Source organism: Clytia hemisphaerica, unplaced genomic scaffold (assembly GCF_902728285.1).
Source record: "Clytia hemisphaerica strain Z4C2 unplaced genomic scaffold, Clytia hemisphaerica genome assembly, whole genome shotgun sequence".
Taxonomy (NCBI): domain Eukaryota; kingdom Metazoa; phylum Cnidaria; class Hydrozoa; order Leptothecata; family Clytiidae; genus Clytia; species Clytia hemisphaerica.
The window spans coordinates 1,340,005-1,363,205 of NW_027104389.1; the positions used below are offsets into that span (position 1 = coordinate 1,340,005).

Genomic DNA, 23,201 nt, shown 5'->3' on the forward strand with positions numbered 1-23,201 from the left:
GCTTTCATTCTTTAGCTATACGCTGAGGACTGTTTTCTTTCCAACTAGTCTTGTTACCGTTGGACAACGTGTCTTCTGCGAAATGCATTTTCCGTCTTGCAAAATTCCCGGACATTGCTGACAACGAGCGACCGTTCCACATTTCATCCCACCGAATTTTCCATCTAAGCATCCGTAACCAGAAGTACATTTCTGAAAATAAACGGGACATCTAGTTGTTGGTTTCCCATAGTTTCGACATGTTGACACCTTGCATCGGCCTTCAGAGATGACTTCTAGATTACATTTTCGACATTCTTTGAAGAATCGGCAGAAAAAGGACGTTCTGCCAGTTCTCTTGCATTTTCGGTGTACTTTCGGTTGGCAGACCTCGACCGGTGGGCAACTGAATGAACGTTTTGATGTTTCTTGTGAAATGACTAAAGAGTAAAATGACGAAAATTAAGGCGAGACCAATTTAATTTGTTGTTCTACGGGCGCGACCGACCCAGCATTTGCTGCAAACGAAAAAACAATAATATTGAATTTCCTATGCTACAAATTTCTAATACTAATTTTTTAAAAAATTTGGACTTCAAAAAAGTTGAAAATAATTTAGAATCATGAATTCTATGCACGAAAGATTTTATTAAAAACTCCATCAAAAAAATGAATGATGAATTTTCAACCAAGATTATTTGAAAATATCACTTAAAGCCCAATTACCTTCCTTGATTAATGAAAATCTTATTTTCATTTTACCGACCGACCGACTCATAATTTGCTAACGATCTACCCGTAGAACAACAAACTAAATTGGTCTCGCCTAAGAGTAAATAATATAGTTCGGTCATTTACAGCAGAGAGTAATAGGTCGTGTTCACACTACAGACCTTCCTTAATAAAAATGTAGTTAGGAGAATCTTTTGTTGACTACAATACAGAACGTGCATTTAACAAAGAGTCGAACGCGTAGTATTGTAATTTTTAATCGATCTTCCTTAATTAAGAGTAGTAAGCTCTATTGTCTTAAGGGTAGGGTAGAGGCTTCCCTTATAACAAAAGATTTTATTAAGGAAGCATAAACAAAGAATGCGTGCAGTGAACAAAAAGTTTTACGATTTCATAAACGAATGAACTGAGGAAAAAATTAGAAATAGTGCAAACGGTGTTGTTGATGTGTAAGATGAATGCAGTTAATGAGTAAAACCATTAGAACAAATATGTTCGCGGATTTCAAGTGATGTATGGATACCAATATCAACCAATCACAGGTGAAATCGAAACTCTCAATAAAAAATCAACCAATGAGAAGCCTTAAGCAAAATCAATTACCGTGTTATAATAGATCTCGTGAACCTACAAAGAACTGTAATAAACCAGTGTATTCATCCATCATAAATCTCTTTGTTTAACTTTGATAGATTTAATTAGGTAAACTTTCCAGTGTGAACGCGCCCATAGACCTTTTCATAAATTACGTCTTGAACATCACTTGCCTCCTCGTTTTGATATTATTGCCATGGTGACTAACTCCCAGAAGGTTTCATTAAAACTACTTTATATTTATAAAAATATCATTTAATGTAGTAAGGGGCTTAAGGGACATGATCACCATGGTAATCGTTTGAATACGAGGCAAGTGATGTTCCTGACGTATTTTATGAAAAGGCCTATTAGTCAAACTTAGAAACACCCTAAATCACGCCAAAGACGCAATATGAAGAATTCTCCATCTTTGTGATAGTTTTTTTTGTCAGAATTTGAGAGGAATCTAAGATTTTTCCAAACAATTCAACCGAGGGATTAATAACTATCATCCAAATTACTTACATTTTTGCATGTCATTTAAAGTTTGATCATTATAATTTTCTTCGATTGAATTATCTTCAATCTCGTCTCTGTTGCCTAAGAAGAAAAAAATTCGAACTTCAAACTTGCTGACAAGGTTTCATTTTCAGAAAAAAAGTTCAAAGGCGTAAACATGGGATACAAATTGGCAAAGTAGGTATTTAACTGATCATACCAAAAGATGTGAATAATCCTAAGGTCAGCTCCAAACTGAAAGAGATTACTGTAGAATTTTCTTCTTTTTGGGTAAAACTATCAGTTTTAGGGTGCAAAAAAGCACAGGGGCACCAAAATTAGCGATTGATTTGTTGGTGGCTGTTGCCTCCTCGTTGTTATTGCTATTGTTTCCGTCACTCTGCCGGGTAGAATACATCGCATTTAATTTGATATAGTTCCTATCCAGTTCGGCGCCAGGGGAGGGATGTCCGTTACGGTCAGGTACGTGTCCCGACCACCCCTTGGGTGCTTGCTCCTTGATAAACTCGGCCCCAGTTCTTCTGCAGAATTATGATTGAGGCCCAGTCTTCTCAAACTAATTGAGATGGAAGGTATTTAAGACCGGGAAAAAATGACAATGTATTTCTTTTAAACAACTCACCTTCTGTTGCTACACATACAACAACTAACAATGTTAATGGAAACAAAATTGTCAAAATATTCATCTTGGATCTACTGGTAAGGTTTCTTCTTCTATCTTTCAAATGCTTCTCCTTGACAAGTGATGGTAAGTCTCGAACAAGAACCTACAACTGAAGCTATTTATACCTATTCCCATAAGGTTCATCCAAAAAATCAAAAGGAAAGCATGAAGATGGAGAGATTAAAGTCACCGCGCTTTTTCAAAATTACAGATCATTTTTTAAGTCTATGATTCTCTATCTGATTAATAACAGATCCGTATACCATGGGTGGACATTGAAAGAGACTCACATATGGGAAAATGTGGAAGATATGTTTTCAAATGTTATGCAGGAAAGCTTCGATAGCTTATACGCTAGCATTGGTCTTCTAGCTCTCCTCCATTGATTCTCTAAGTCTTCAAAACACTGCAGCAGGAAATAAATAATCAAACTATAAACTTGGCAGACATGTTGTATCTTTATAATGAATCCATTAGACTCTATTTAAAACTATTTAAATCCAGGATAACAAGATGGGAAAAATTATTAACAGCGAAACGTAAATAATCATAAAAAATCTGCACGTTCAACCCTTCTTTTACGTAAACCTCCGAAACGTCAGAATCTCATCATTTACCAAATATTGTATTGATTAAAATCGTGGCTCAAGATTGAATGAAAGTCTTCAATGCACAAGTGACAAAGATCACTGAAACGTGATTTAATCTAAGATTAGCAGAGACCAAACTGTTGTAGGGGTGGGTCTCATCAAGCTTTTGCAAACTAAATCTGGGGACTATATCTCTACACATTTTGTTATAAGCCCATTCAATTTTTGAGATTTAAGCCTAAAAATGTCCTTAGCTTGTTCCTTGTTCTTAATATTTTGCCTTTTCAAAGCCTTATGTTTTGATATTGTTCTTAAAAAACAGAGACTAAAACTGATTAATTCTGTGCTAAAGGAATATTTTGCTTAATCCATCTCAACGAATCAAACAATCTTCTCCTTTATCACAGAACCAGTAGGAATATTTTCCTGAAAAATTGCCCAATAAAGAAAAATACCCATTTTAAATCCCACATATATGTCCACAAGGTTTTTGCCCAATTTTTTTTATACTCTAAAATCCGTATTTTTTGCTAAAATTAGTCAATATATTTAGGTTGGAGCGATTAAATTGTAAATTTGATCGGAGAAAAGTTACGAATGTGAAATTTTGCGAAAATTGTTGAAATCGTCAAAGGTGGCGAATTTTTTTCCCTTCGAAATTTATAAAACCCTGAAGATTTTTTCCTTGATTTGGTATATAAGCATTTAATAAAAGGTGGCTTTCTATTGGCATTTCACTTCTACATTTTATTTTCACTGGCTTTGAAAACTTCTTGCCGAATAACAGATACAGTAGGAATGTAGCGCAAGATGAATTCTCTGAGAATTTTAGGTGAATAGAATAAACGTTATCTTAGCATGAATCATATAAAGGTTTCAAAATTTATCTAAAAATGAAAATTTCCAAATACTGGGATTTTTGTTTGATTTAGAAATGATTTCAATTATTTTGTATAAATCGGAAGAGTAAACAAAGCAGGGGGACAAAACGCGTGAAGAAATTTATCTCGTCACTATCCCCCTCCCTTCTCTTGTTTTTATGTTTTCCCCAAATTGAGATATACTACAAACCAAAAAATTCCATCTGTCAGCATAGGATTTAGGAAAACATGAAATTTATTTTAGAGAAACGGAGAAACAAACGAGAAAACATGTTTCCAAGACAGTGAGGTCATAGATATTTTACAAATATTGATAAAAAATGAAAAATAAAAAATGAAAAATGAGCCACTTGAAGAATTTTTAATCTGCCTGATAGGTTTTAATTATATTAATCATCAAATTTCTAATGATATGATTACAAATTCTTAACAATGAATGTTGGGAAGACGTACAAATGACAAAGCCTTAAATATTCAGGTTTGGTAATGGTTCATAAAACGACCCTCAAAAGACCCCTTACCAAAACAACTAATCCATTCGGACATCCAAAAAACATCACCTTCTTTAAAATTCGTAACCCTCTGACAAATTTATTTGTTTGGTGTAAACTTCTTATCAAGTTTCGATGATCTCTTTTACCCAACATTGTAATTTACTACTTGTTGAGTGATGGTCTACCGGTGGTGTCTGGAAGCTTCGGTAAAAAAGGATTATTGACTCACGGCAATCTGAACACAACATGGGAAACACCCCTGTCTCACAGCCCCGGTGGAAATTATTATCAGTGGGGATAAAAATTCCTATTGAAATTGCTAATGGGGATAGAAATTTTATTGTTCAAAGGTTAAAAAACCCAGTGGGGATATGGTTTTGGAGTGCAATTTTTAAACATGGAAGTTTGAGTTGGTAAAGGTAAGTGGTTAAAATTCCAGGGTATTCTCCTACCGAGATTTTTGCCAGATTTTCTAGTGGGGCTGAGGTCCCAACGGGTCTGTGACACAGGGGTGTGAAACATATCTACACTAAATGTCACCTTTTCGACTATTAGTAAATTTTGGAAATGTATTTGAAAAAAGATTTAAATTCACAGCTTTTTTATCTAATGAAGCCCTTGTTTATTCGTTAGAAATAGAGATCAAATTATTCCTTTGTATTTGTACGACTACAGACTTGCATTACACGAAAATTCCCGATCTTACAAAGCACGGAAGCTCGGTTATTGCCGTTATTGCTTGATCTTGGAGAAAAGAGCTTTTTTCGAGTAAAAATCTCACTATCCAGTCTTCATATCAAATAAAACACTCCTCCAGCTATCACAGATTTTCATCCCATTTGCGTAACTGACATGAAAGGTTTAAAACGCCGCGTTAATAGAAACTGTAAACGGTAAAACAAGTTTGCAAACTCTCACTAACAAGTGAAATTACTTTCTCAAATACTGCAAAACAGAATGCGGGGTAAGCTTAAACGTTTTGTGCAAATAATCAGAATTGATATAGAAAGGGTGTCATTAAATAGCCTTGTTAGCATACTTGGTCGATAAATCGCACTATTTAATGGGCTGTAGGTAGTATAGTGGGTAGGTATGACTCGTAGTAAAGGCTATATGCCATATCTTATGATGATCTGAAACCAATATTACGTGACCGAGGTGATATCAGCAAATATAAATAGTGCCTTTACATTGTTGTATTACAAACGGTGTGATCAGATTAGGAAGTGCAGAGTCGACTGACAACATATTTCTACGGTACATTGGAGTCTCTATAACTCGAACGCGTACGGGGAACACACAAATTTGTTCGAATTATGGGAATTTATTATTATGGAGATTGGTTTATTAGGCATCCTTAACTGAAGGGACCACAATTATTCGAGTTAAGGAGACATTCGAGATTCGAGTTAAAGAGTATCCAGTACGGATCCAGTATAGTAGGATTTTCATTTTGAGTGCGTAAGTTTTGATAATAAAATTTTGATTCGTGATTATAAGTGGACAGAGGATTTTATGAAAGGAGTATATTTGGTTAGTTCGCCTCCCCTTTATTAGTTTAGGTGAACAATTATTTCATTTTGAGTTGTTACATTTTTATTAATGTGCCTGGAAAAGAAAAAAATGGTCAAGGCTAGTTGGTAGGTTTAAAAGGAATTTATACTGGAACATGTTAGAATATTTTATGCAAAACGTTTTAGATCACCGGCGTGACGAAGCTAATTTTGTCAAAATAGCGCTGAGATTTTAATCTTATTTTTTATCGACTGGGCTTTTAGTTGGCAATTTGTCTGTGCGTCTGTCTGTCATTTTGACGGAATTTTAATCTTGTGGTGGGAGCGGTAGATGTGAAAGTTCGGAATTTAGTCAACAAGAACCTATTTTAGATGCCGAAGCTTGATTATTTTCATATTAGTACTATTTCTTTATTTTTGGCCTTTTTGGAATATTTTTTTTGTTATTTAACATGGTCTTACTAAGATTTACTTCTTTTTTGAAAAGGATAAACATTTTCCAATCTTTTCGAAATGACAAGTACCTTAAAGGGCTTAAGACAAATATATGGAACAATTTTTCTATATTTTTTAAAACCACCTGCCATTTGAGTGAACACCCTATTTTATAAGGTAGAATTGTCTCAGATCTTCAGTTTCTTACGTTACGGGTTGCTGTACTTGTAGTTGAATGAAAGTAATGTCAATTAAAAACTAGTGTCTACCTGGTTGGGATCGTAGCGCAGTGGTAGAGTATCCGGCTACGGTTCGCAAGGTTGTGGGTTCAAGCCCCAGCCTGGTCATACCAAAGATTCTCAAAATGGCACTTGATGTCTCTCTGCTTGATGCTTAGCAATTAGGAGAAAGATCAATAGTAAGTGGAAAAATTCAGGGAGAAAGAGTGGCACCCTCACCTTCGGGTAGATAGCTATTGAAAGAGGAGCCTTCGGGTCGCCTCCGACTGCGGTCGCAGTTTTACTTACTTACTACCTGGTTGAGAATGCAAGTAAATAAGTTGAATTTGATTTTCATTTGGTCACACGATCAATATCGATGGGCAATCTACAGCCGGTAAGCTGGAACGACTTCCAAAAATTTTATCGACCATTCTGTGACGCAGAGCGTGATCATGTGATCAAACAATATCAATCTCAAAATTTAACAGATGAGATGGAGTTTTTATAGATACATTTGAAATAATAAAGATGACAGCATTGTTTTATTACTGGTTAACGACTAACCAAATCAAATAATAAGAGCTTGTAAAAACTCCATCTCGTCCCAAATTTAAAACAAGCCAACTTCCTGACCAGGCAGATATTCAATTGACATTGTTTAGAATATTATGTCAAAGCTGGTTTTGTTTTGGAAAGTTAAGTGATGGGAATCTTTTTGCCACGATGATAAAAATACTTTACCGGTTCTGGCGGGGGGGGGGGGGTACTTAGGTAAAATGGGTGCTGGGTATGTGCGAGGCAAAATAGTCCCTTTTTCACACCCTCAATTTAAAAAGAAAATGAGTATCTGTAAGGATCCAAAAAACACGAAATTCAAAATTTCCTCTCTCAGAAGTTCTTGATTTTCCAAAATTTAGATAAAAATCGAGTGAAAATCGATAAAAACTTTGAGAAAGATCTCTCTAAGGGTCCCAAAAATGCCAACTTTTCCTCTCTCTAAGGGTCGATTTTCGATTTTTGGCTCGGACATACCTGTCACCTCGTAATCCCAGTACCCTCTGGGCTTACAGTTGTAACTCGAAATATTGATATAATTTATTGTGACTATCACAGTGAATGAATATTACACTGTGACGACAGATAGCCATTCTATTCAATCATAAAATCCGTAGAGAATCATAACGATTGTAATCACTGTTACAAACTTAGGAGTCCTTTGAAGGAAACTCATTTCGCTGTCATATTTACGAGTTGAAAAAAGATTAGAAATATTGTAATGGTATAGTCTGCTTGAGCTTAACATGAAGATATGTGCTGTCCATCTTCGATTCTTAGAAAAGTGTGCGATAAAATTTTCACTGTGCGTCTCCACAGGTTAAATTTTTGAATTAAATCTGCATGGAATTTTAGGGGGCTAGAGTATCTTAAGTCGAAGTCAGAAAATAATTGAACCTACTCATCAGATTTAAACGTTTTTTTTCTGGAAAAAGCCGAATCGTTAGGAAAGTCCATGTTCCTGCTATTAAAGCTAACCAATGAAAAGCTAAATACCTGAAAAATGTAAACATGAAGTTAGAATTTCACGACATGGTCTGATTTTTTATTTTTTCCTTCTAAACAGAGGATATGACACCAACTTTTCGATTGCAAACAATTTTTCATACTGAAGCACTAATAAAAAAATCCCTTTGCATCATGAAATTAACAGTTCCTTATTTTATGGTCTCTTCTACCCTTATCTAAGCTTGATCTGCTAATAAAAACAACCTGCTACACGAAATTTAAGGCCTTACCGGGTAGGGTTGTTCTTGGATTCTGAAAGGTTTTGGAAAAGTGGAGCTTTTTTCATCTGGTCAGTAAGAGTAAATTTTACTACATTATAGCGTAATTCATCTATATTACTTGTAATTACGTGTGACCGAGCACAAATATCGACTAGTCAATATTGTGAGTGTCATTGATATAACATATCGGGCTAAGATCAATTATCTCCAACCTATCACAAACGCGAAATCTGGTACATGATCCTTTACCAGTTTTCATGAATAACTTTGTTCTCTTATGAATTAAACTGGGATCACACACTTCTCACAGCAACCGATCAGTGTAAGACCAGGAATGAGCCAGAAAGCCTGGCGACAAAAAAAACTATTTTCTGAATCCGATCTTTATAGACAGTATCTGTGCTTGTATTTCGCGTACAGTAATCACTTTGGGGAATTCTCTATATAGAATGGCAAAAGACAAAGAATTTTCTATAGATGAAAAGATGAACATTTTTTCTTAACTAAAAGCTTATGATTGTGTTACTTCAGTATAGCAGAAAAGAGTCAGAGTCAACATTTTGGCTGATTGAGAAGTTAAAGATGAATCTTGGAAAGCTTGTCTTTCGATATCATATCTAAGTGCGCGCTTGACAAAGAAATTTTTGAAACCTTTCCTCTTGCACTCAGGATAGCGAATAAAAATAGAAAATCAAGGAGACAATGGCATCATTTGAGAAAGCAGACTTGGTTTTATTTTTGTTATCCTTGGTCATCTCGTCAGTTCATTTGTACGCAATCGATGAAGTCATCAGTGAAGATGGTAAGTAGTAGCCAATCTCTCTAAAGATAAAAATGCAATGGTTTGTCTTATATAATTTCAAGAAAAATCTGTAAATTTCCCTACTAAAAAGCCTCAAACCAATGACCTTAAAGAATCGAATGAAACGGGGCTGTCTAGTCAATGAAATCAGAAGATGAGAACTTAGCCTACGGTAAAAGAAATGGCGTTACTTTGCATGGAAACTACCTAAATGATCTGAGATTCGATATATTATGATTGACGCTCTCTAATTTGATGTTCTCTACTATTTGATATGCTCCAGTTTTCAATAATATCAAAAGCAAATTTCTACTATTTGATACGCTTCTTTATTCGGTAAAAAACCAATTTCCTTTGAAAATCCAATTAGAGAGGCTAGAGATCGTCAACTGTATAAGACAACCCAAAATGTAAGCCAATCAAAAACCAGCTTAATAATTTTTCTTCGTGCATTACGTCATAGCAGGAGAAGAAGAGCTGGTCAAACAGTCACGTGACGATTCCGTGTTCGATCAAATAGCCAATCACAATAGAGGTGAGCGGATATATGTGATATAATTTTAATTTGTAAATATACCACTTGAAATTCTTACTAACTCGTGATATTCATGGCGTAATATTTTATACGGAAATACTTAAAAGACCACTTGTTTTCAAATAATGAAACTAACTATGGCAAAAACCCGGGCAATTATGGGTTCTTACTTTCATATAAAACATTATATCACGAATACCATGAAATTAGAATAAACCCCTTGCTACTAAGATGTATCATAGTAACAAGTAAATTTGTCTAATTTCATCTCAGCTGACCGCCCACGATGTTATTTTTTAACGTTTGTCTGACGCTGAACCCCTTAGTTAACTTTTGTGAAAAAAAAGGAATCCTTATAAGTCTCCTGTGAGAGGGCCCTTCACACATTATCATGGCCATGTAAAATTTAATCTATAACAAAAATTCATAATCGGCATCCACGATTTTTTCGTAACCAACAAAGGGTAATGATATTAATTTATCGAGGGAGATACTGTCTGGTAAGGGTCTCGTACTTTGGTAAATGATCATTAAATTCATGATATGCACCATTGCAATGTCTTCCATTCGACCCAATAGTTCATTGGTTGAAAGTGACGTATTGACTGATTTTACGTCACTTTCAACCAATGATCTATTGGGTGGAATGGAAGACATTGCAATGGTGCATATCATGAATAGAAAGGGTTGTGAGAATGGGTTCAAAATTTCCGTCATCAATTTTGTTCACTTTCCAATGAATATATAACATGAATATTTTCATACTATAGAATTCAGTGACTGTTTAATCTTCACAATTTCAGCGGTATCAAAGGGTGACGAGAAGACTTGGTTATTTGAAGCAGACATTGCTCTTGTGGACAAGCCAGAAGATGAAGATGATAACCAGAATGCAATCGATTCCAAGATGGTCCGCAAAAGAGGGTTGAGAAGGTCTCAAGAGTATTTATGGATAGATCGAGTTGTGCCTTATGAATACACAAATGAAATTAGTGGTGAGTGTTTCTTTTTTCGATTTCATTTCTGAATTGCAAGATAAATAGACGATGTTATCGTCCGTCAAGATTAGTGCGCGGGAAAAATACGGTGTAGAGGTTAAAGCCGTTTATGGCTATAGAGGAAAAATGCCACGGATGTGATGAATTATAGTAAGACATTGAGTCCCCTCCGAATTTTTACCCGCCCGCGTGGGCAAAATTCCGGTCCAATTTTTTATTTCCCGTGTGGCTACTTTTCCTTTCTTTTGCACGAGTTCGTCTTAGACTATAGGATCGTCTACAAGATAAATATTACTTTGTTACCTTTATGATTTATATTTCTGAGTTTGTTCTTGAAACGGACTTTTAAATACTGAAGTATATATTGATGGAGCTCCCTATTCCTTTTCATAACAAGATCAACCTTATCAAAAAAGCTCCAATAAAGACCGTCGAATTCGAGTTTTCTGAACTTGTTAATCTTTCTAACAATTATAATTTTTCACTTAGTTTCAGGGCAGTCAGCCATCGATAAAGCAATGCAAGAAATATCTACCAAATCTTGCATCAGTTTTGTCAAACGAACAACGGAAAACAACTGGGTCAAATTTGTCAATAGAGGAGCGTAAGTTTGTCTTAGAGTTGAATAGACAATCTACTTCCTCCCTACCTAATATAATGAGGTTTTTGGCCTCAGGTTGATGACACAGATTTCAATAACCATACTATATTTTCGAACTGCATTCATATTTTTGAAAACAGGTACCGTTGATAATAGGCAATTTCACAGTCGAAATGGATCATGGGTAATCAGGACTGATTGCTCCTCCATAACGGCTTTCTGTTGACTAGACACAATAATCTTCAAAATCGTTCAAAACTTTAGACCAATAGTAAGTCGTCATTAGCACGCAGTGGTCCTGATTACCCGTTACGCTTTGCGACTGTGAAATGGCTTATACCTAAAATAATAATTTCATTGATTCACAACAGGCGCGGTTTTTTTCCACTTTCAGGTGTTTCTCGAGTGTCGGTCGAAGTTTTTGGAGAAGCGGTTCACAGGAGATCAGTCTTGCGCCGTCCTGTTTAACCAGTCATGGAACCATTATGCATGAGATACTTCACTCTTTAGGATTCTGGCATGAACAATCGAGACCTGACCGAAATCAATTCGTGGAAATCATGTGGGAAAATATCGCTGAAGGTGAGTTTGGGTTTTTCCAGAAATAGTCCGTGCCCCCTTGTTGAGCATATCGGATATCCAGGGGGTTAACAATTTTTGTTCCAAAGTGGATATCCAGGGGGTTAAATATCTACAAGGGAGTGGATATCCAGTGGGTAAAGTGTCTTTTCAAGTAAAAAATACGATATCCAGGAGTACAGTAAGCATCTTTATAAGTTTATTATAACAGGATGTTAATCACTTTAGTGAAGGTCATTTCAATTCAACCAGGGATACTTTAGGCAAATTTATTACTCTCTGGGCGTGTGACATCTTATCAATACTTTTCAGCAACATTTTGAAACCTGGCTGTTGTAAGGAAAATAGGTATTTTTAGGGCAATGGTAGATGCTTTAAGGTTCAGTTGTTTGTTTAAATAATCTGTATACCTCTAAGAGGAGTACTTAAGCTTTTAAGCGGTTTCACATAATTCCTTTCCAGGAATTATATGAGTTGTCCACGAGTAGAGATGGTTTTTCGAATTACAAAAAGGATGTCCAATTTCTGAAGGGCTCCAAAATTTACGAGGGAGAGTTTTTTTAACCATTGAGTCTCCCTAAATTTTGAGCCCCCTCAGATTCACCCGGTGTCTGTCAATCACTTCAGTGTTTTACCTTTCTATCCACTTTCAGGTGAAGAGCACAATTTTGCAAAGTACACACGTGGAGAATCAGACGATTTGAATTCTCAGTACGATTTATCCAGTATCATGCATTACGGTCGATTCTCCTTCTCCAAGAATGGACAACCAACAGTGTTGGCAATCAGTGATCCAAACAAAAGGTTGGGACAGCGAGAAAAATTATCAGAAGAAGATGTGATACAATTGAACGCACTTTATAGATGTAAAGGTATGGATGGTCGAGTCAAATTGTTCTGAATCATACTTTTAGTTTAGTCTCGTCACCGTATGCTAAGCTCTATTTGCGTTATGCTACTGTAAGCAAGGAAAAGCTGATTATATGTGGAAACGCAGCTAAATTTTAGTTGAATACACATTTTTTATAAGAACATCCAAAATTTTGAAGTTTTCAGATGTTCTTAGCTTTTTGAGTTTTAAGCCTTAAAATATTCTTAAAATGTTTTTATTTTCTCCATTTTGTGACCATTTTGACACATTCCCCTAAAAAACCGGGTGTTTCGAGTCCGCAAAGTCTTAAAATGTTCTTAACTTATTCTTAGCATTCATTTAGCCATTGAAACCTTATGTTCTTATATAGTTTGTTCTTATTTAAAAAAACGTGTTGCTGTGTAAACTGGATACTTATATAGCCGTTTTTTGAGAGTGTTTTCAGCGCACGAGTTGTTACGTGTTGCTAATATCCGTTTCTGAACATTCTCTAGATAGGTTTAATGACCATCAACACCAATATTTAGATAAAGTACTAAAATCCATTCATTTTAAGTGTGTACTCTTTTTGGCTAACATATGAATGGGAAAACCATGTCAGCGTATTTGGACTAATTCCGTTGAGAGTGGTTTTCACATGGTGGCAAAAAGCATATGCATTCTTAAAGCGAATTGACTTTAGGTAGGCTTTCTTCTCAGTATGATTAAGGGTAATTAAGATTAATTTGTTTCTTTTTAGACGTTGGTAAGACATACAGTACTTGGTCTGAATGGTCTCCTTGCAGTGATAAATGCGTGAAAACGAGGCAGAGATTTTGTCCGAATTATAACAAAGCAAGCTGTCCGGATGCAAGCCGGTTTGGTGTTCACACTGAGCATGGAGTTTGTACACAGGCTGAGTGCAACAGTGAGAAATATTTCTTGAGATAACGTTTATTCTTAGAATATCTCCCTCTTCATAAAGGTCATATGGCCGCATTCATTTTGGAGCCTAGAAAGAGCTAGAGGGGAATCTCCAATCTTTCTCAAGCAGGAAACAGTGAAGCCTTAAGTTTTCTCCCCATTTAGAAATTTTGTGTAAAAACAACACATGTCACATGTTTTGGATTGGAAATAAGTGGCTTCATTTCCCATCCAGGATTTTTGTTCAGATGGTGATTTTACGAATATCTTGAGTTTCTAAAAACTTTCATTTTTCAGAAAAAAGGGACGGTCATTGGGGCCGGTGGTCATCTTGGGGTGAATGCAGTCACAAATGTGGCCAAGGAACGCAACAAAGAACACGAAAATGTGATGATCCAGCACCCAAGAATGGAGGAAAACATTGTCCTGGTGAACCCACACAGTCTACTGGATGTTTCCTGAAACCTTGTGGATTAGGTATGTCTAAGTAATTTGTATTTTAATAGAAGTGTCCACGAATACACTCATAAATATATAACTTTTGAAATGAAATTAGTTTGATGTTTTGAATATCAATTTATCCATCCCACATAATTTGAGTTTTATAAAATACCCCACATGGCTAAATAATAGAAATACTTTGACTTATTGAATCTGGTTTAAAAAAAGATACAGCTCCAATATATTCCTGATCATTGGTCATGTTAGATCGTAAGTTAAATATATGAAAAAGTCATTAAAATGACTCTTTGTAAAAGTCATTCAGACTCAGCCAATTTCATTCTTCTTTCGCTTTCCAAAATTGTTATTTTCTGTTACAAAACTTTCCAGGAGCAAATGATTGTTTATTCGATGGTCAAGGAATGTGTTTTTGGACGGACGCATCAAGCAGTACAAACTACATGTGGAAAAGACACAAAGGGAAAACACCGAGCGGCCGAACTGGACCCGATTGCGATCACTCTACTGAACAATCAACACGTGACGGTAAGTCAACCAAACAGACACACGGTGAATCTATAACGTCCATGTAACGTAGAAGCAACATTGTGTGTGTTTGCCAGATAACTTTATTCTCGAAAGTGAAAATTAATCTTGAGAGATCTACAATTCTTGCCAATACCTATGACACAGTGATTTGAAATTGCCAATTAATATCATATTTTTTAGAGTAAACTTAAGAACTTCTCTGGGAATCAATCACCATAGTAAAAACGAGGTTAACGTTGCTCGTGGTGTAATTTATGAAAAGGTCTATCAATTGAAAAGAGTGGTCGGTCGGTGACAAGAGCAGCTATGGCCACTTAAAGAGCACTCATTCAAGAAATGGTGGCCGAGGTGCTAATGATTAGTAGGTGAATTACGACCTTTGTATTACTTTACTTTCGTAATCATTTCAGGACACTACATGTACACAGAGTCGTCCTCACCGGCCAGAACTGGAAATAAAGCATCTCTGATCAGTAACAAGATATTCTCTGCAACACTTGGTCGTTGCGTCACCTTCTTCTATAGTATGCATGGACTCGGTTGTGGAGCAATGAGACTCTTTGTTGTTGATGTTGGCTCAGGTAAGGATTAGTTCCAATTTCTAAATCAAGAATTGTATTATAACAGTTCCAAGTTTCACGATGAAAGCCGTTACTGAAAAAGCAAAGCAAAATTTTGAAGATTTTAATACACACCGAGAAGCATAGTAGCATGATAGTATTTTCAGTAGTTTTTGTTTTTATCGCTCGCGTACTTAAATGGAAAAGGTTAAGTCAAAATAACGGAGAGTACTAAAAAAATGTTTTCAGAAATTTCAAAGTGTTTCTCATCAAGGCAGCCTAAGTATCATATTAAGACTCCAAGCCCTAATCATCATTAGCAAATACTTGTCTTACTCACAAGTTAAGGGAACTAATTTCGCTAAGGGGACTTGATTCTTTATTTTTGCAAATTCTGATAAAACTCTCTAAAACTAGTTCTCATAAAGCATGTAAAAGAAGTGACCGGTTACTTGAACTACAAGATATCATCATTGCTTTTTGTAGGAGTTGAGCACAAAGTATGGGAGAAGACTGGACCCCAAGGTTCAGCGTGGAAGGAAGCAGAAGTCGATGTCCCTTACAATACAGATTATAAGGTAAACCGTGGAACCTAACCTCTACCAATGAAATTTGCACATGTAGCTAAGGGGAATTTCGTTGGAAAGGTTATTACTTCAACCAGGCCTAAATCGTCGATGTAGCAATTTTTGCATTGCTAATTACGCCAGCTGACAATATGTGTCATGTTGCTTTATAAATCTCATCCATATGCATCTCTGCCATATGTAAAATTCTATGAGCACAGTTGATGTTCTCAAATTCGTTTTCAAGGGGAATATAACTTTATCGAATACACAGCATCGTTTATAAGAGTTTCTTGTTGACGGTGACTTTCAATATTATCGAATAAGGGAGTGATTCGAATAATAAAGTGTCGTTTATAAGAGTTTCTTGTTGACGGCGACTTTCAATATTATTCTCGAATAAAAGACTGTATCAAATAGTAGAACGTCGAATTAGAAAGCGCCAACTCTACTCCCTATAGAATCAAAATCAAATTTTTGAAAAAAGACCTGGTCGTAATTACTTGAATTTTCTCGGTCTAGATTCGATTTGAATCAGAACGTGGACCATCTTTCCAAGGAGATCTTGGATTAGACGACATCTTCATAGCAGAAGCAAAATGCTCAGAGAAACACAATCTCGGGCCGAACGAAAAGCCGACGACCACCCCAGTCACCACGACAACAACCACAACGACCACAACAACAAGAGCTCCAACGACAACCATGGGTAGGCGCTCTTTAAAGGATGTTAAAATCAATGTTCAATGTCGATGATTTAGCTTTCTATACATAAACAGAGTTTGATATTATTAATCCAGTCCGTTAGCTGGACTACGGTAGATAGAGTAATAGAAAAAAAAATAAAAACTAGAGAAATCCTTTGAAGGCATTTCATGTCGATGAAAAACATAAACTCTTAATAAATTTGATTTTACAGACCCTCTGTTTGCTCGTTGTGGAATTCAAATCAAACCAGTTGGGTGTTTCGCTGATTTTTCATCCGATCCAGCGATGCCTTACATCATCGAAAGTTTCCGCCCTGGAAGTCCTTACAACTATGGAAATACAATTGATTGGAACAATTACGAAAAGACCTTGAATGAGTATGTTACCTCAAGCTAGCCCGTAGTAGCCCTGGGTCTTTTTAAGGGCTCTACCATAGTCAGAAAATTGATTTTAGTATCTGAACATAAAAGTTATGTTTTAGATTCTTTAACACTTTTAACAAAGAATTGCCTTTATCATAGAGGTATAAAGAAAGACAGGAGATGAATTTGTCGGTAATTGGTCGTTAAAGTCTTTTGATTTCTTTTATGTAATAAATCAAAAGAAATTCTAGGCTCGCCCGACGAAATACGACTTTTTAGTAGAACTCAAGTCTGTTCTGAACATTCTTACTATCAGCATTGAAGATTTCTAGCCTTCTAATATACGAGAATAAGATAAAATTTAGCTCCACGAAATAAGTTTGCGTTCAATTTTGGCATCCATTAAATTTTGTTTTGAAAATATATTTTCTCTAGCCAGAAAATTAAATGTTCTTTATAAGCACACACAATTTCAGACCCAATTTGTAGACAAAAAGTTGCTGGAGAATTTTGGAGGAAAGTATTAAGCAATAGAGATCACCTTAAAGAAAACATTGATCGAAAAATCTTGTCATTTGATGAAGGATTGCAAAGTTTACAGGCCCTTTTTTAATCCAAATATTTTCTTACGCCGATGTCAGAAACAATGAATCTCGTCTCATCTTATTTCCAACACTTAAGTTAGCCAATAAGATTTCACCTATCAACAAAAGAGCTCATTAAAAATGCACGATATATGAGATTATGAGCATGCATACCTCGTAATTTTTTTAATCGTAGGGCGAGCATGGTTACAATAGCATACTTCTCCTGTTTCTTTATACCTCCATGCCTTTATAAAATGCTTTTTAATCAAACCCCTTAGTGTAATTAAGAACTTAATTGCAAAAATGACGTTATGAACTTTAAAAAGACGTTAATAATATGTTGCATCACCTTCTTTTATAAAAAGTGCTAGAAAAGACATTTTAAACACGGCAATTATAAAAAATTCACTATGGTCATAGCTCTTAAGACTTTTTGATAGTCTTGATTGCGCGATTGAATACTCTAGTCTAGCTAGTCCCTGATCAATTCACCAAAGAAAAGAAATCTTCTTCTTGGACGATAAAACAGCCTTTGTACAGTTTGAAATATAATAGGTTACTTAGTAAAATATCGATGGTTGGCCATGCCCTATAAAAGAATACTTTCCTTAAAACGCTCTCAGCTCTTGAAATGAGTGGGAGTAATCATTATTCCACGCTAATTCATGCAATGTTAATGATACACCATTGCTTCGTCGTGTAGTAAGCATCGGGTCAATAGTGTCTGGTTAGTGCTTTGACTTAACATAGAATAACATAGAATAGGTAACGTACTATTCCGGGGAAAAGACTCAAGCCGTCCACATCGGTGGGATCATGCTTCCTTTCTATTGAATTAAGCTCTAAACAAAGTGTTCACTTTTTTTAGCCTACTATGTTCTTGCTTGAACCGCGCAAAAGACAGAGGAATGAAATATATCGGACATCAATTTTACGGTGAATGTTGGGGCTCTATGCAACCTACTTACAACCGGTACGGTCACAGTGATCGGTGCATCAACACTGAATATAAAAAGGAATGTTACGGCACCGGAAGTCGTTCAGATATTTGCATGGGACAAGACCATACCAATTATGTTTATGAAATTTTGTAAATAAAGAAATGAAATTTTGATTTTAATATAAGGTTGAGAAATTTCGAGCTTTAAAGCCAAAACATGTATTTAGCATGTTCTTATTTTCACCATTTTGTGGGTATTTTTGTCCATTTTCCTAAGAAATTCGGCGTTTTAAAGTCCTCGAAAGTTTTCGATCATCGAATCTTTTTGTTCTTATATAGTTTATGCTTATAAAAACATGTACATTTACTTTTACATCTAAGCTGGATGTTCGACAACCGTAACATGTTTTAGCTGCCCTTTAGAGAGTTAGAGTGTTAGAACCTGGGTGTCTAGAACTTATTTTTTTCTTAGGCTATCTCGATTTCTACGACCTTCTATTCCTTTACCATCAAAGTGAAACCTATATATTACTCTTATAATATTTTAGATAATATGTTTATTTTAACGTCATGGCTAACGCACAGAAAGATATGTATTTTTCTATACCATCAGCGCTATCAAACGTAAAACTTTGACCTGTTTAATAAGATAGTACAGTAGCAGACAATGACATGGTGTTTATTGAAATCTCAATATTTGGTTCTTCATCAAATATATTTGATAGAAGATTTTTTTAAGTGTTAACTTGTCGATATATGATCTAATTGCCAGCTTTCAAAAAAAGGGGAAGGTGATAAAGGTTTTTGCTAAGTTTTTCCCGACTAAGATTTTATCATATCACTATTTTTCACAGGGAGCAGCAGGATACTAACACATAGCCGGGTGGTGGTGTCTAATATTGAATCTCAAAAAAGTTAGCACCTAGTACTACATTTGGGGTGGGCTGGGTATATCACTCATTTAAAATTGGTACCTGGTACTGTATTTGGTATTTGGTGGGTATGGGTAAGATGTATAAAATTGACCAATTCTGGAAAATCAGAAACTGTAAAAAATTCCCGTAAAAATCAAATTTTATTTAATGAAAATAAAATTTTTGATTTTCTCATTTTTCTAATGAAAAATTAAATTGTCGCAGAGCTCTCCCATATTTTGGTCAAGAAAAATTGACTGCTAGGTATTACAAGGCATTCTTCCAGGGTGATGTAATGATATTTCTCTTGCTAGGGAAATAGGGGTTCCCTCAAAAAAAGTTAGTACTAGGTACTAAAAATGGGGGTGTTGGTACCTGAGACAAATTTTCCTGAAAATCAGCGTTAGTACACTGCGGCAGCGGCAGTAACCCCTGTTTTTCATCGAAAAATAAAATTTGATGACTGTACGCCCACTCCTTAGGAAATCACTTAAGGAAGAGACGACGTGATGAAGGTAAACACGCGTATTATAATATCAAAAACGATTTTCAAGTTTCTTCTCTTTGAAATCTTTTTATAAGAAAAATACATTCTAGATATTCAGAAAGCTTTAATAAAGTTCTAAGAAAGATGTTTACAGCATCTTAAAGAAACATATTCAATGGTGAAAATATCTTACCAGCATTACAAGAAAATAATTTATCCAAAAAAAAGATAATAGGGGGTAGTATGGGACCTAAGGTTAAGGTTATCTTTTTGTTCGTATAATATCTAGATATGAATTTTAAATAATCGGTTTTAAGGAGATTTTAACTGTTGATGAATTGAGCAAATATGTGCCTAAGAAATTTGAAAAAATAAGATGGTGTTGAGACATCATGAAACAGTATAGTCTGTTGTATTTAAAGCAATTTTATCGTGTCAAGACAACGTGAATCAAAAAATGGAAGACCACAGAAAGGTTAGAGTGCCGAGGAGTTGAAGTGTACGAAAGTGATGAATTTTCAGAGTATTTCTTTGGAAAGTTATTTGTTAATTTGAAACTAAATACAGATTTTGTGAGAATTTCGGTAGACATTCGAATTTAGAACTTATTCATTGGACTCTAAAATCAAAGCCAGGCCGCAATGAAAGCGATAACAAACACCATCTTAACTTGTATTGTTATGTATACTATCACGTCGAATATCACACATGCGCAAGACTATTGTGTAGAATACACACAGAAAAGATGCTCGGTGCACAAAGATGTGGACCCATTCACGCAGTGTGCGCAGAAAGCTTTCAGTGAGTGCCAAAGAGCGCAATCTTTATTGTTCAACCGCTGGGTAGGACATTGTAAAGAAACGAAAATTGTTCAAGTGGAACGAAGAGAAAGGATTTGCCACATGACTTGCATCTGGATTAGATACCGAGTTCCTGAACTCAAATGCATCAAGTGATATATACTGAGAAAATTGTGGAATATTATTTATTCTAATTGAGAATTATGTCAGAAATTTCACACTTTTTTTTGCTTTCGCAATTTTCCCTGAGTGTAGATTTACTGATCCTACCATAAGGATTAGTAACTGTCTATCTATCGTTCCTGTCTCACCTGTTCCACATTCAAAAGCACAACCTGTCTCACTGACTCAAAGTCATACTCTGTCTCACTGACTCAAAAGCACACCCTGTCTCACTGACTCAAAAGCACACCCTGTCTCAACGCCTCAAAAGCGCACCCTATCTCACTGGCTCAAAGTCATACCCCACATCTTTGATCCAAAACCACACCCCATATCAATGGTCCGAAATCACACCCTGTCTCGACCTGAAAACAAAATTCACGAGAGCCAATAAATTTATCGCCTGTTCTTATTTCTTTGCGTACTTTCTGCTTCACGTAGGTTAAAAATTAAATTCTAAAGCTCACAATTTCACGACAAACCTGCATACTTTTCTTTTGTGCACCCGGTATGCTTTCTTGAGGGGGGGGTTCATGGTTGGCGGAGGAGCGGAATGGGCCCTTTCTTCGGACGGAGTGGCGGAATTCGGCGAAAATTTAGACGGAATTGCGGAAATTTAGTTCTCTGATGGTAACGGAAAATTAGACAATTTTAGTGTGGAAAAACGGAATTTAGCAAAAAAATTTGCGAAATTTCGGAATTGGCAAAAAATATTCAAAATTTGCAGAATTTTTTACACAAATCTTATAAATTTGAAAGGAATTTTCGGTGACGGAATTTCGTTTCATTTTTAGACGGTTTGATGGAAATTGGAGAAAAAATTGTCGGAATTACTGAATTGGGTACCTCCTGAACCCCCCCCCTTCTTGTTGGTCTGAATTGTTATCGACAAAGGGATTGTAAAATCTACCACAATCACAATCAAGAGTATCTTGTAAAACTATTCTTATGCCAGGAGTAATTCACTCTTCTCGAGATGCATAAATTTATTGTTGTCCTCGTTTTCAAATAGATTTCATTGCTATGAAATTATACATTTAAACCAATTTAAATTCCCAAAAGGCAAACATTAAATCTAAAACAAAAGTACTTGAAATTCAAAATATCTCATGAGGTGTAAACAACACAATTGTCATTGTGAATATGTAATTTTATAGCAATAAAATCTGTTTGAAAACTAGGACAACAATAAATTTATGCATCTCGAGAAGAGTGTATTCAGCCATCGGCGGCAGACTTTCGAGGGTGACTTACAAAGACTTTGAATTACTACGAAAATTTGAAATTTAAAAGGGGGGCTCTTGTTGATAATGTTTTTAAAAGAAGAAGATTAGAAAAAAAATGTTTTCACGGCGTTCATTTTAAGGCTGAAAATTGACAATTTAGAGATCAATACAGAAAATTTTTGGCCAAATATTAAGAACAAGTTAAGAACATTTTAAGGCTTTGCAGAGTCTAAAACACCCGAAAACGGACAAAAATACTCGCAAAGTAGTGAAAAGAAGAAAATGTTAAGAACTTTTTACGATTTAAACTCTAAAAGTTAAGAACATCAAAAAGCTTAAAAAAAATTGGATGTTCTTATACAAGAGTAAACGTGTAATGACAATGTTTCTCATTTAAATATCAGCTGGTACATACAGCGGATTATAAAAAGTATTAACAAACTTCTCTTGCAATAATTTATTATTGCTATGCTGTTCCGTTGTGATAATATAACATCAGAAACTATCGAGTTTATGATATTACTGCGGATTTACTGCTATGTTTCGAAAATTTTTTGTAAAACACCAATTGAAAATCGCTGAAGATACAGGGTGTCCGGAAAAAAGTATCAAGTTCGAACATGATTCTGAGTAGAAGGTTGTTGCATGTGTTTAACAAAATGAAAGAAAATATAATATACCAACAAAATAATTTTTTCCAACAGTCATTATGAAAAAAAAATTAACTTGACGTTAAAATTTATAGTTATTGAGAATTGTTTTTTGTAAAAGTTACTCATAAAATATGTCTTATGACAATTAAGAACTTTCTTTCTATAGAAGTGGGGATATCCAGACGTGGTACGACTCGATACTTTTTTCCGGACAACCTGTATATGTAGATAAATTTATTTCAACATTCAAGAGAATATGGCAATAACGAAACCTCAAGGGAATTCTACGTTTTCAATTATCTTTTAACCACTTGTCTCTAAGGAACAGCTTTTAACGCATACTCTCACAGCGTTTTTTACAGCTTATCACTAGATCTATTGTTATACTTATCTATTTGTAAAAAGTTTCTCAGATGTTTTTGCAAAGTATACGATTGGTGTTGAAATAAATAGGTATGAGTTAGAAAATAATGTGAACTCTATTTTCTAGAGCCACCAATTGAAAATTATTGAAGATATAACGATCAGACACGTTTTAACTTCTTCATCGTTAATACTGTTGAATATT

General features: G+C 35.3%; 2 protein-coding genes across 3 annotated transcripts; one reads left to right on the forward strand and one right to left on the reverse strand.

Annotated features, from left to right (window-relative positions):
* Positions 1-15: 15 nt before the first annotated feature.
* On the reverse strand, positions 16-2,536 carry LOC136819604 (uncharacterized). The gene is made up of 3 exons (XM_067075844.1): positions 2,429-2,536; positions 1,813-1,887; positions 16-419 (listed from the first exon to the last, which is right to left on the reverse strand). Exons 1-3 carry the CDS (start codon positions 2,490-2,492, stop codon positions 16-18), a joined length of 543 nt encoding a protein of 180 aa, XP_066931945.1. The 5' UTR covers positions 2,493-2,536.
* A 6,502-nt stretch (positions 2,537-9,038) lies between these two features.
* On the forward strand, positions 9,039-19,062 carry LOC136819633 (uncharacterized). Of its 2 annotated transcripts, none has more exons than XM_067075872.1 (14): positions 9,039-9,191; positions 9,655-9,726; positions 10,530-10,721; positions 11,214-11,328; positions 11,720-11,907; positions 12,558-12,776; positions 13,515-13,682; positions 13,976-14,155; positions 14,510-14,665; positions 15,079-15,249; positions 15,715-15,806; positions 16,317-16,503; positions 16,714-16,879; positions 18,320-19,062. In XM_067075872.1, exons 1-14 carry the CDS (start codon positions 9,092-9,094, stop codon positions 18,543-18,545), a joined length of 2,232 nt encoding a protein of 743 aa, XP_066931973.1. In that variant the 5' UTR covers positions 9,039-9,091; the 3' UTR covers positions 18,546-19,062. The 2 variants fall into 2 exon arrangements, with proteins under 2 accessions (XP_066931973.1, XP_066931974.1); XM_067075873.1 differs by having other exon boundaries at positions 9,658-9,726; positions 18,320-18,613.
* The last annotated feature ends 4,139 nt before the right edge of the window (positions 19,063-23,201 follow it).